The sequence below is a fragment of the Lepisma saccharinum genome, chromosome 7 (genome assembly GCF_977018435.1).
Source record: "Lepisma saccharinum chromosome 7, izLepSacc3.1, whole genome shotgun sequence".
Lineage (NCBI taxonomy): Eukaryota > Metazoa > Arthropoda > Insecta > Zygentoma > Lepismatidae > Lepisma > Lepisma saccharinum.
The window spans coordinates 65,530,287-65,544,350 of NC_139235.1; the positions used below are offsets into that span (position 1 = coordinate 65,530,287).

General features: G+C 39.8%; 1 protein-coding gene across 1 annotated transcript in view; it reads left to right on the plus strand.

Moving 5' to 3' along the window:
* LOC145990495 (uncharacterized) overlaps positions 1-11,233 on the plus strand; it is a 72,690-nt gene extending 61,457 nt beyond the window's left edge. Inside the window, exon 4 of the mRNA XM_083126191.1 lies at positions 11,090-11,233. Coding sequence (XP_082982317.1) covers positions 11,090-11,233 — 144 coding nt within the window. The remainder of the gene's footprint in view (positions 1-11,089) is intronic.
* The last annotated feature ends 2,831 nt before the right edge of the window (positions 11,234-14,064 follow it).

Consider the following 14,064-nt stretch of genomic DNA (forward strand, 5'->3'; position numbering starts at 1 on the left):
GATATAATTTAAGCATTACTTATATACAAACCTCACACACTTGAAATTACTTGGTCTATAGATTCTTTTAATCTTCATGTCTCAGCGAAGAAGTAAGAATTCAAAAATATTTCCTGGGTTTTCCGTGACGGTACAAAAATCGATAACGGGCTTAATAGAAAGTAACAATATGGGAGATATAATTTAAGCATTACTTATATACAAGCGTCACACACTTGAAATTACTAGGTCTATAGTTTCTTGTAAACTTCATGTCTCAGCTAAGATGTAAGAATTCAAAAATATTTCCCGGGTTTTCCGTGACGGTACAAAAATCGATAACGGGCTTAATAGAAAGTAACAATATGGGAGATATAATTTAAGCATTACTTATATACAAACCTCACACACTTGAAATTACTTGGTCTATAGTTTCTTGTAAACTTCGTGTATCAGCGAAGAAGTAAGAATTCAAAAATATTTCCCGGGTTTTCCGTGACGGTACAAAAATCGATAAGGAGCTTAACAGAAAGTAACAATATAGGAGATATAATTTAAACATTACTTATATACAAACCTCACACACTTGAAATTACTTTGTCTATAGTTTCTTTTAAACTTCCTGTCTCAGCGAAGAGGTAAGAATTCAAAAATATTTTGGTCTATAGTTTCTTGTAAACTTCGTGTCTCAGCGAAGAAGTAAGAATTCAAAAACATTTCGCGGGTTTTTAGTGACGGTACAAAAATCAGAAAGGTGCCTAATAGAAATTAGGGCATTTTTTAAAACGTTAAACAGATATAAACCTCAGATATTCGTTAATATTTGGTCCATATTTTGTTGTAAAGTGCGTGTCTTTGAGAGGAATGTGAAATTTATAAAATGTTTCCCGGGTTTTTCGTGACTTTGCGAAGACTTGAAAAGGGACTTGATATAAAGTACATGTCTATAAAATTGTATTGATGAATTGGAGAGCTCTAAACTCACCATTGTAATAATATTTTGTCCATTTATTCATTTGAATTAGTACATTCATATGAAAAATCCAAAAATTGAAAATTATTTTCGGGTTTTCCTTAACGGTACAAAAATAATGGAGCTGCTTATTGGAAAGTAGTCATTCTAGACATTTTATTCAAAAATTACGCAGACAAAAACCTCACGTATTCGATAAAATTTTGTCCAATATTTTTCCGTGAATTTCTGCCTCTAAGAAATAAATACAAATTTCAAAATTTTGAGGGTTTTTTAAGAACGGTATAAAAATCGGATATCCACTTATTGCAAAGTAGTGTTAATAAAGTTTAATTTAAAAGAAATTAGTACAAAAATAGCATAATATTCTTCGAAGCAACTCGAGACGGTACAAAAATATATGGTTGCAATGTAAAAGTTTTCCCGCCTTTTTTTTGGCTGTTTCTGAGGGGTACAAAATTTTTAAATAGTGGTACAAAATGGTACATAAATAGTACAATATTTTGATGTGGAAAACATTGCCGAAACCGATGATGAGGTTGAGACGTTACTCTGTAACCCCAAATTTGATTATTTTTTTTCGACGGTAAATTGAGTGGTACAAAAATTATTTTTAGCATTTTTGAGTAGTACAAAAATAGTACAAAATTTGGCAAATGAGGTTTTGATGGTACAAAAATATGGGGTTACAAAGTAACGGAGCCCGCACAATCTGTATTCTGGTATGCAGAGACCAAATCAATCATTACAGTGCAAAGAAATTACCGGAGAGAATATGGAGCTTCACAATCCTGACAGATGGAATGTGACCTCGCCCGAAAACAACATATTTCCAAGAAGCCGAGGATCCCTGTCCATACGATCCAGCAATTAATAGCGAATTTCTGTCGTTTCGGTTTAACATTTGGCTTCAATTGTTGAACAATTTGCACCTTGTAAGGCTACAAATCAAGCTAAAAACTTCGCACACCATGCCTTAATGGTTTTTGTCCACTTGACACTCCATCTTATTTCGTATGCAAAATAGACAAAATGTGCTCAGAATTAGAATACACTGTGTTTTCAAGAACATAACACTACAAAACTAAGCAATAACAATGGAATAACGGACAAGGAACTATAGGTAACGCAGTGTTGCCAACCTATAACAAAACGCTACGAACTTATGAACAGACCCAATACATTATTTCTTTAAAGTGATTTAAATCAGTGACTTTCTTAAATCACCTGATTTAAATATTGATTTTGATTGTGATTTAAATCAACCTGATTTAAATCAAGTCACCCTGTTTAGAACGTATTTTTTTGCCGGTTTGGAAATTTCGTAATTTTCTGTTTTTATTAATTTTGGTGGCATTCTTACTTCCACTTAATCCAGGTAACTGCATTCTTGCAAGCCAACGAGCCTCTGCTGCCTGGACCTACAATCAGTATAATCCTGTGCTGTGGGGTTTCTTGTTGTGCCACCTACTGTATATATGTGTTCCATCCAACCCATCTTATCATTTATCCCCATCGTCGTAATTACACAGAAGTTACAGAAAAGCGGCGCATACAGTTAAATGAAACCAATCAAATTTTTAATTTCGGAAAATAAGTCGCCAGTGATGGTTCAAATGTTGTATTCTTTAAACTTTTTTCTTACTGTTGACTCTTTCTTTCAGTCAAAAGAACATGGTTATATAAGTACAGCACAATAAAAACTATCATTCACGTGATGCCTCTCAGGGTATTGGGTAATATCTCTCTTCTTTCTTTGTTCAAATCAAATCAAAATCGAGTTTTCACTAAGAAAAGAAAGTATATTTTACTTCTTAGCAAAAATAAAAATACTTATGTGCGAAGTTCCATCGAGATTTCAAAGAAAGAACAGCATATTACAATTCACCTTTATCACCTTTTAAAACTTTTTTATTTTTTATAAATGTATATTTGGTTGTAGCTTTGCTGCTATGCACCAGTTACATTTGTTTTACATTTCATAATTTTACAATTTCATAATTTTACAATTTCTTTTTAAAACTCAAAGCCTGAACTCCAACGTTAAGACAAAACACAATCGTAATTCCCATGGCAACAGCTCTTACAAGATATGTATATACAGGTCAGTCACTATCCTGACATTATCAGTGATAGGTTTAAATATCACATACCACAAGAATCACAAAATAAATAACAGAGATTATGATTAATAACAAACATTTGTAGAATAAGAAATTAAATTAACAACAATAAATATTAGTGCAATGGGAAAGGACGTGTCACTGTTTTTACTTCTTTTCGCTTATTCTGGCTTTTTCGCAGTCAGAAAAGAGACCCTAAATAACCACAAAAAATTATCTCTTCAATCGATCATCATTGAATTTCATCGTCACTATTAACCCATAGAGGAAGAAAAGCGACATAAAATACCCAGTATTTTGTGTGATTGTGTGACATAGACCCAATAACTTCATCGTGTGCATGCCACTGGTTTGTATCAATTTGCTTCAAAAGTTTGCAAAGGGACCATCAAGAATTAACAGTGTTTGCTCTTGTTACCCATTTTCCGGAGATTTTATTCACTTCCTGCCGTATCTCTGAACAACTTCGAGAGGTTCCCTCGGCAAACGTCTTAAGTCCTTGCAAATATTTTCGCAAACGAAGGGACTGAACGTTCGAGTAAGTTACCGACCTAACTTTGAAGTTCGTGTGTACACAAATCATTAATTATAATTAACGAGAGGTTAGAGCTTGGGACTGGTTGTTAAATCACCCCGGTGATTTGATAGACCACGCAAACATGTTTCAACATGACAGAAGAAGTCCTATAGAGCAATGAGACAGCGCTAAGTTTAGCTGTTTGCCTAATTTTATGGGACATATTTCACGGGAATAGTTTAAATGCTGGCATAGACATGTCTCATGAGCTTGTTTCGTTCACAGAAAAGAAGTAAATGCAACAAGCACACAATATATATTTTAAATTCCTTTTCATCAGTACCTCTGCACCATGTCCTTGTAGTGTACTAATAATAATATAACAATAACTTTAAAGCTTATATGAACTGACAGTGCAACGTTTTTTGCATTCGCATTTCAAATTCCGTGCGCGTTTCTGTTTAATATTAACTTCGTTCTTGAGTTTTAAGGCTACTGCATCTATAGTTTAAACTGGGATCCCAACCACCATGTGCCTAAACCGAGTATCGAACCCGCGACCCTTTGATCACAAGGCGATGACATTAATTGATTGATTGGTTGATTTATTTTACTTCGCTTCTCTGCCACTTTTGGCTAATCGCGAAGATGAGGATGAGTGATGGCATGATGAAATTGATGAAGGGACACTCACAATCACCCTTGCCCAGGTCTGGAATCGAACACGGGACCCATGGTGTCGTAGAGCACTGTGCTAATCCGAAATGCTTTTGGAGTATTTTGTGTGACCACCTGTGCTATGGTAGTATTGCATTGAATTGAATTGAATTAAAATATTTGGGTGCGTCGGCACTTAAGGCCATTCTGCACCCTTCAATGTATTCGGGGAGATATCCCCTTAACTAAGACTCTGACTTAAGGAATTAAAACAAGGGGTGTAAAAAGCCCCTTGGGAAAAATTAAAAGTGCAAGGTTGTAAAGAGACATGCACAAAACAAACATAACACATTAAAAAGTCAGAAGGTATTAAACATTTCCTCACAGATGGTGGAAGAGACCAGCTCTTAGCAAAAAACTAAAAACGTTGGATAGAACACTGTTGTCATCACCCAACAGGGATGACAAACATCTCCCCGCGTCCTTATCCCACTCGGCCTGCCAAGTGTCAAGAAGGGAACAACGAAGCATATTCTGCAGGTCGCTGGCTGGCAAAAGGTGGACGAGAAAGTTGTCATCTGCTTCAGCAGACTTAGCGGCAGCATCAGCTGCTTCGTTCCCCTGGATGCCCACGTGGCTAGGGACCCAACAGAAGCGTACATCGGCACTGGTAGATAAGGTCACAAGCCGTCTAAAAATGCGTTGCACAACCGGATGCCGAGAAGCGTATTTCACATGTGCACATTGAAATAGAGATTGGGAGCGTGGTTTGTAATTTAGAAATTTCTGGTTGGCTGGAGTGACTTTTTTTTACTTTGTTGAGTATTTCTATGGCGTGCCTTACAATTTGACTATAGTCTTGAACTTGTTGAAAGCCGAAAACCACTTATATTTTCCTTTCCCATCTATTATCTACTTTTAATACATTGCTTTCCTCTTTTCTACATGTTTCTATTACAGCTTCACTTTCACTAAATCGATACTTATCCTCCAACGATTATATTACATTCTATCACCTTGTGCTGCAATCTACACGTCTTTATCGAAACTCCTTTCTTTTCATTTTGTGTTGTTATATCTGGTTTGTAACAACTCTTTTTAAAACAAAGAGGTGCGCGCTTATACAGTCAAAATTAAGGGTTTGGCGCTAAACAAGGGCTAGATTTTTTAAGTAAGAATTCAAAATGTTTCTTGCTTGCATCTGACGAAAACAGAAAAATGACCCAATATATTTAGTAATTGTATAAGAATTTTCATCAAACGCAACATTTTTAAAATTATTTCGTTTAATATTTCAAATAAGAAAGTCCATTCGCTTTCCGAGTATTGATTACTATTCGAGTAAGTTGTCTTCCCCGACCAGATGGTTCTGCTTGTGCTGGGATATAGTAAGCTGTGGTTTACAAAAAGTGTTCGCTCAAGTCAATGAAAAAAATGCCAGTTTCCTATCATATAATAGATTATCATTGAGACAGTCTGCTAGCCAATAGGGAGCATTCATGCACAAACCACGCCCCCAATCTATATTTCAATGTGCACATGTGAAACACGCTGCCGGGCGTATACGGCGAATCCAGAGTCTGCAACACGCTGGTCGAACCAACGCACACAAGGACTTTCTTCAGACCATTGACGTCTGCAAAGTCCAGTGTCTTTAGAATGGCGTACAAATCTGCCGTATAGATGGAACAGGCAGGACGTAGCGAGTGACTGGAACTTTGGGAGTCTAGGACGAAGGCGTAACCGACTGATTCGACTGTCTTGGACCCATCCGTATAAAATACATTAAAATTTGGGTGCTTCGCGCGAAGCTCTAAAAACAGCTGCTGGTATACAACTATTGGTGTTTCTGCCTTTGGAAGGGCGGTCAGAGAGCGAGGGTGCAGGAAACTCCCAAGTCGGGAAAGGCAGAATGAGTGGAGTGACGCCAGGAAGATCACTGTCAACACCAAGTGCTGACAGGATCTCTTCTGCACGAACACCAAATGGTCTAGTGACACTAGGGTGGAGCCGATACCTTGCCAGCCTACTCTGACCTGAGACAGTGTGATATGAAGGATGTGAAGGCATCGAGCGAAGATGGAGGAAGTGGTGATAGTATTGCAGCCAGAGCTAAACGTACACCGAATCGCAAAAGCAATAGTAGGTGAATTGTCCTTTACAATTTTGATTCCGTCTGTTTTCGTATGAATAGAATTCCATAACTTAAAAGAACGCAAGATGTAGAGTAAAAAAAGGAATGAAAAAAGGGATGGACAAAACACACACTCAGACACACACACACCATCACACAAACACACACACAGATATATATATATATATATATATATATATATATATATATATATATATATACATGAATACATATATACATACATAATGTAGGCTGTGTGTTTGTGTAATTCTTGATCTCATGTTGACAAAGTCGCATATAAGGACCTAGAAGGGCGATTCAAAAGTCTCTTAACATCTCCTATAAAAAGTAAAGGAGTTAGGCTGGGTACAAATGGTCATGATCGAAACAGAGGGGGAACCACATTGGTGTTCCAAGCGGACGTCCGCCATAGTAAATTCAACTCAAATTTTTTAAATGGGAAATTAGTGTTGTGATATATATATATGGCACTTTCTTCTCACACCTCGAAAATGATACATTTGTTACAACCATGCAGTCAGGTCGGTATTTTTCCGGCTTTGTCCCCGTATAAGGCGGCTTTATGGCCCACCCAGCCTCAAATTAAATGGTATCCGGTGGGGGTAAAGACGGCCGCGGCGTGATGCTGATCACATCACATCACATCCAAGATGGCCGACATCGAAAATACTGGGTGAGTCTTTTAAAAGAGGTCCCGTGGAAAATGTGCTCCTTGCTTGTAGGCAACCCTGGTACATCGAAGAGAAAAGCGGGTTAGAGAACAGTCCAGGATATCGGTGCCAAGCATATTCGACAACATGACATGACATGACTTATCCTGGACTGTTCTCTGCCCCGCTCTTCTCTTCGATGTACCAAGGTTACCTACATGCAAGGATCTCATTTTCCACGGGGCCTCTTTTAAAAGACTCACCCAGTATGTGGAGCGCTACCCCCACTTACCCTAAATGTGCCTTCATGGCACGGTGCCATGCACAGAGAACTTTATATTTATCTTTACCTGTATTTTGAGCTTCAAAGCGATAATTTAACAAATGGAGGTTTCTATTTTTATGCTCCTAATTCCTTCATCAATATATTGCATTCGTTTCTGTACCCCTGAGTAACCAAGATTATTACATACGCATGTACGAACCCTGTACTATGTCAATGGCTGAGGGCCTCCTTGAAGCTTACTTGTCTCCGCAACTGTGGAGCTTTGCGCCTTGTAGATCAGGCATTGACTCCAGGGAGGTTATTTCAGTCGTTTACCGTCAGCGTGTCGGCCGGTCGGCTGCCCCTTCATGCAACAGATCCCGGCAAATTGCGTTAGAGGAAGTTCGTAACAGAAACCGCTTGTTTTGTAATGTTTCCACTTTTCACAATTACAGTTAACAATTACAATTGAAATAAGCACGTACCTTGTCGCAAGGATGCTGGAAAAGTTGTCCTCCCAAATACAAATATTTCTGGCACCTTATTTCTGACATCTAATCTTAGATTAGACATCGCTACTTTATCCTCAGTTCTCGCGAGACCGCCGGCAGCTTATCGGGGAGTTGTCAGCCGCGAGAGGGCGCTTCATACTGCAGCTGTCGGCAGTGATGCCAACTGTAGGGACATGTACCTAAGCATAGGGACTTTACACTATATTTCGACCGCGTAGGGACAGATTTGCCAAAAGAGGGAAAACGTAGGGACTTTTTTCAATCTTGGAAAATAATATTTTATTGTGCAAAGGTGCAAAGCTTACTCGCCAGTCAGTTGCACAGTTCTCGGTTTGGAATGAATAGATTAGTTTTTCTGGATACTTTAGCGAGGAGGAGAAAAAAGAACTAACTAACAAATCTCCATCAGAATTTTGGAACATGTTATTGCTTACCAAGAACTTTCAAGGCAAGTTCTTTTTTGAAAACATTTCCACTCTCGCGAAAATAGTGCTAACGTTGCCACATTCTAACGCGGAAACGTAAATAATATTTTCAATGTTAAATGATACAAAAAGAAAAAAAGAGAAATAAAATGGGACCAGAATTGTTAAAGACTGCAGGAAGTACAGCATCACCAATCAACATCTATCTCTTCACAGCAGTAGCAGCATGTATGACTTCAAAAAACATAATCAACAGTAAATGACTCAACGTTATTCATTAAGGGTGTGCGGATCCCGAAAAGCCGGGACCGGGATCGGGAAAAAAAATTCCCGTCCCGATCCCGATTTTGGGGAATGACTTCCCGACTTTTTGGGATCCCGAGCAGTCGGAAAATACCGAATGGTCACTTTAAAAAGTCGTTAATTCTCGACGTTTTATGCATTGTAAGTTTCTGGAACCTATCGGAAATTTTAAGTTTTTATTCTACAGATGCAAAAACAAACACTTAAAGTGAAAATGACGTGTAGAATTCGAGATTTCCAGGGATTCGGAAATTTCCCGTCCCGAAAATTTCCCGATTTGGTCGGGAAATTGCAAATTTTTCCCGTCCCGAATTTCGGGATTTAAAAAATTCCCGTCCGGACCCAAATAATTCTGTCCCGCACACCCCTATTATTCATTAAGGCAAGAATTTACAATACCGGACCATTCTGTAATTTCTATGCTACGTCTTATACTCACAAAATAATTAGTCGTGATGATTTATCTCAAGTTAACATGTTGGGGTGATGAGAAAGAATTGATCATTAACGTGTAGAAGTTGTAAAATAAGCTTTTCAATTCTCGCAATGATTCTCCGTATACAAGTATGGTAGCCAAATTTGTTGATAAGAACAATTGACGTTCGCAATTAGTTACGCTGTCTACAGCGTTGCCACACTGTTGATTTCATACTTGGAGAGCATGGATCGTGTAAGAATGGCGGAAGAGAACAGTAAAAAAGTTGTTAATGTTGTACAGATTGTTAGGAGGAGTGTGCAGGAGGATGGCCGTGGCATAATTAATATATTTATGGATTTCGGTATATTGCCCAAAGAAGGTGCTTACATGTGACAGCGACAGTCACGATGTAGAAGAACATGTGGAGTGTGGACTGATTTGATTACATGTAAGTTTGGCAACAGTGCATCGATCGTAAAATTGCAGGATACGAAAATGGCGTCTTCGATGATGAACGTTTGCCGTTAAAGTGCTACGAATATAAGATTTTTTATCGGTTCGTAATCACAATTAGCGCAAAACCATTCACGGATAGCCCCACTCACCATTCTTGTAAGGTTAGGTTAAGTTAGGTTAGGCAAGGCAAACATAGTTAAAATTTGGGGTCCAAAAACCATGCACGGGTAGCCCCACGAACCATTCAGGTAAGGTTAGGTTAGGATAGGCAAACAGTTAAAATTTTAGGTCGTAGTAATATCAGGAATGTATATTTCGATTTTTAGGTATTAGAAACACAAAATCTTCCGGTAAATAATGAGCAATCGTGCCGATCGTGGGCCACTCAATTTCACTTATTTTGCAATTTCTACTCGTGACCCAAAAATTTTAACTTCAAATCCGTGATTAGGAGGCCTCAATTAGTGATTATGCGAAATATTACAAAAACGGGGAGGGGTCCTATATTGTAAATTCGCTCCTTCATTAATTGTGGAAGCACCGAGCAGAAAGATTTGGTAAGTAAATGTGTGTATTTTATCTTCTGTTTTGCATGCTCATGAGGTGATGTTTTTTTTAGTCACTTTACTTGGCGTGGGGACATTTGGTCAGTTGTAGGGACATTACCGAAAAATGGATATCAACACTGTCGGCTACCAGACATAGTGAGTGTACCGTACCCTCATGTTCACTTCTGTTTGCGTTTATCAGTACGCGTGTTTTTTATACTGTGTTATTTGTAGTGCTAGTGATTTATTGTGTGTTAATTGTTATTCATTCATTAGTTATGCCGCTAAATAAATATAGTCTTGAACAAAGAGTCTCTATGTACGATAATTACGTGAAAACTAATTCTTGCAGAAAAGTGGTCAGGCAATTACGAGAGACAGGATCTCTTGAACCTAAGAAACGTGTTGTATTGCTGTTGAAGGAGGTCATTTTCAACATCTCTTATAACACAGGAGGTTAGTGTTCATCATTATTATTACTTTTAAATATCATGTTACGCTTACGGTTTGCTTTTTGCGCCGGGATGCTGTCTTCCCTTTCTGTCAACTGAGAATAAAGTAGCGATGTCTAATCTAAGATTAGATGTGAGAAATAAGGTGCCAGAAATATTTGTATTTGGGAGGACACCTTTTCCAGCATCCTTGCGACAAGGTACGTGCTTATTTCAATTGTATTTGTAACTGTAATTGTGAAAAGTGGAAACATTACAAAACAAGCGGTTTCTGTTACGGAATTCCTCTAACGCAATTTGCCGGGACCTGTTGCATGAAGGGGCAGCCGACCGGCCGACACGCTGACGGTAAACAACTGAAATAACCTCCCTGTATATATTGTATCAGTTTCAGTACCCCTGAATAACTACGTTTATTTTTTTACATACGCATGTACGAACTCTCTACTATGTCAATGGCTGAGGGCCCCCTAAATGCGGACTTGTTTCCCCCTGCACTGGTTTTGGGGCTTGTAGATCCGGCACTGCACACTACCTTGATGCACTTCGTACATTGCTGGAGAATGATCGGCGTTGGAACACCCACCTTATTCTCCTGACATGAGTCCCTGCGACTTTGATTTGTTTCCCAAGATGAAGGAACTTCTGCTTTCCAGACGTCCCGAGCATCATTTCGGCCTCAGGGCTGTCTCTGCGCATACTGGCACGAACGGGAGCTATCAATGGCATCCAACGACTGCCAGATGTTTGGAAACATGTTCACGCAGCAGCAGGAGATTACATTGAAAGATTGTAAATGATTCCAGGTATGTACGTATCTTCTTTAATGCCTCTCTCATACATGTTGCCACTACAAGAAAAATGGCCCTCGTATATCTAAATGTAAATCATTTTTTGGGGAGGGAAATATGTTTAATCTTAGGATTTTCATATTTATTAACAAATTTATGGAAACGCTGTTTTTAATAACATGCATTAACCAAAACTAGAACTTCAGTTTACTTCAGTTGTTGGTCCAAATCTTCATAATTATGCTTGTCAATATGTAATTGAAGCATTAAAACATAGACACGTGATATTTAGCATGTTTCATATGACAACACAAAAAATGCAGAATATTTTTTTATTGTGTATAAGTACAAGAAATTTAAATTAGTTTCACATAAATTTAAATTTGAAGCAGGTGATGTTTATATTTCCATGCTTTTTACGTAGTTATTACTTGAACCAATAAAATTTGCACATCATTGCAATGAAAGCTTTCTTAGTGTCAGTTCATGAAACACAATAGGCGTAAGTGTCCACTACGACAGACATAAGTGGCGTCGACAGAATGATGATAATCTGTTCAGGCATCCTCTTCGCTCCTTATAGAAGTGCATTTCATTTTCAATGGTCTCCAAACTGAACTTCACCTCTTGCATTAAGATCTTCTTAATTTTGTTAAGTGACCTGCAATGAAAGTTTATAAACTGCACCGTAAGATCGTGATCGAGGCGTCTGTTTTGGACGAAATAACGTCCAACCCGCTTCTCTGAAGCAATGCGTTGATCCTTAAGCTTCCTGCATACCGTTGCTTCCAAATCCTCGATCTCTTTGGTGAATCTCGACCGTGCAGTGTTATAGAGCAGTTTTTTCTTCAGTGCGGACGTCTCGGAGTCCATGAACTTTTTCAATTCTTCCTCAGCGCGTTTCCATTCGTCGTTGTACTGCATTGTGAAAGCCTTCTCTTCGTTCCCTCCAGCTTCCTCGATATCTTTTCTCCTGCTTGTCTTCCGAGCTTCGCGCTGAATAGCAACCCTGTCTCCTTCCTTTGCTGCGAAAGTTACGACCTCAGCTGCCGGGGGGTTCCCTCCTCTCGTGGTGGATTTGCCACGGAGGCCCCTCTCTGCCCTGGTCGGAGTGGTCTTCGGGCTGTCGGCGGAGCTTTTCTTCTTCTTCTTCCTTTTCTTCTCCTCGTAGAAACAGGTCTCTTTGCATAATCGTCTGAGGTTGCTTTCTAACTCGTTCAGGAGGTTCTCCTTCAATCGTCTCACCACATTGCGTTGAAAGTTTCCGAACTTCAAAATGTTGTCTGACGTTTTGTTTTCATTTGAGAACAGGAAGTGTTGAAGCTGTTCGTCCTGTTTAGATTCAAGCTCGATGCATCTCCGTGCTAATGCGGCTTCCAATCTGCCAATTTCCTGCTGGAAAACCGAGAACGCGCCGTCCTTCAAAGTTTTCTCTTCCATGCGCTTCAGGGCGGAGAATCTTTTAGTTTCTATGGCCGAGTAAACTGTTACCATTGTATACTTCCACTCGACACGAACGTAGTTCCTGATGAACTTTTCCCCTAGTCGAAAGTGCGGTTCCTCCTCTGCGAGCTGTGAGGGCGCTGTTTCCTCAACTTCTAGCTTGATTTCTTCAAAGTGATCTAGTTCAGTTTCGACATCTTTCTCAGATTCCCTCTTCGTTTCGCTACCGAAAGTCAAAAGTCCAGTATAACCCTTGTCGCCTTCTTTGGAATCGCGGACTGTGACTTTCGGTTCCTTGGGTTCCGAACTCTTTCCTTTGTCCAAGTCTTGGCCTATCGCCAGCGATGCTTCGGATGTTACCTTTGCTGGTTCGGCAACGGTGCTTCTGTCTCCTCCGGGTGATTCATTTACATGATTTCTCATTCCAGCGTCTCCAGAATCATTAGGTTCTGCGGGCGAAAACGCATCAGCTGCCAGAGCGCCTCCATAGTCCGTGGGCGCGTCCACACGATCTTCTGGCAGTTGACGCGTCGTGGCCTCAGTCGTTCTCTCACTTTTTCTTTCCTTCCGAGCCCCCTGTATCCCGTGGGACAAAAGACTGCAGTCTTCGTCGCTTCTTTTGTGGTTCTTCCTTCTTTCGCTGTTTGGGCTCCTGTGGGTGGTTGTACATCAGCCGACAGAGCGCCTCCATGATCCGTGGGTGATTCCGCACGGTCTTCTGCCGGTTGATGTATCACGACCTCTACCATCCTGTCATGTTCTCTTTTTTCCTTTCGAGGAAACGGTACGCCATGGGACATGAAACTACAGTATATGTCGTCTCTTTCGTGTTCGCAGCTCAAAACATACTTAGATGTTGTTTCTCTATCGTCGCTACCTTGAATGTAGACACCCTGGAACGTTTGCTCAACACATCTCCTCCTTGGTATTTCGCTTGATTCCTCTGTTGGTATCAATTCTATCGAACAACGACGTTTCCTAATGGCTCCTTTCGATTTTTCGGCTTTTTCAGGTGACATTCCATCGACTAACGGAGCGCCTCCATGTTCCGTGGGTGGTTCAGCACGGTCTTCCGTCAGCTGATGCGTCACGGCCTCGGCCATCTTTTGAAGTTCTCTTGAACTATGAGGAAACTGTAAGCCATGGGACAAGAGTCCGCAGTAACTGTCACCGCTTTCGTGGACGTCTCTCGAATAATACAGTGATCTTAGGTTTGTCTCCTTGTTCTCGTCAATTTTGTCACCTTGAAACGTTCTCTGGGCACCTCTTCTCCTTTTTACGTCACGACTTGTGCAAGTTCTTTCGATAAACACCCTTTTCCAATTTCTCCTTCAGACTGTTGGGCTTCTACGGCTGGCATTGCATCCGCTAACAGAGAGCCTCCATGTTCCGTGGGA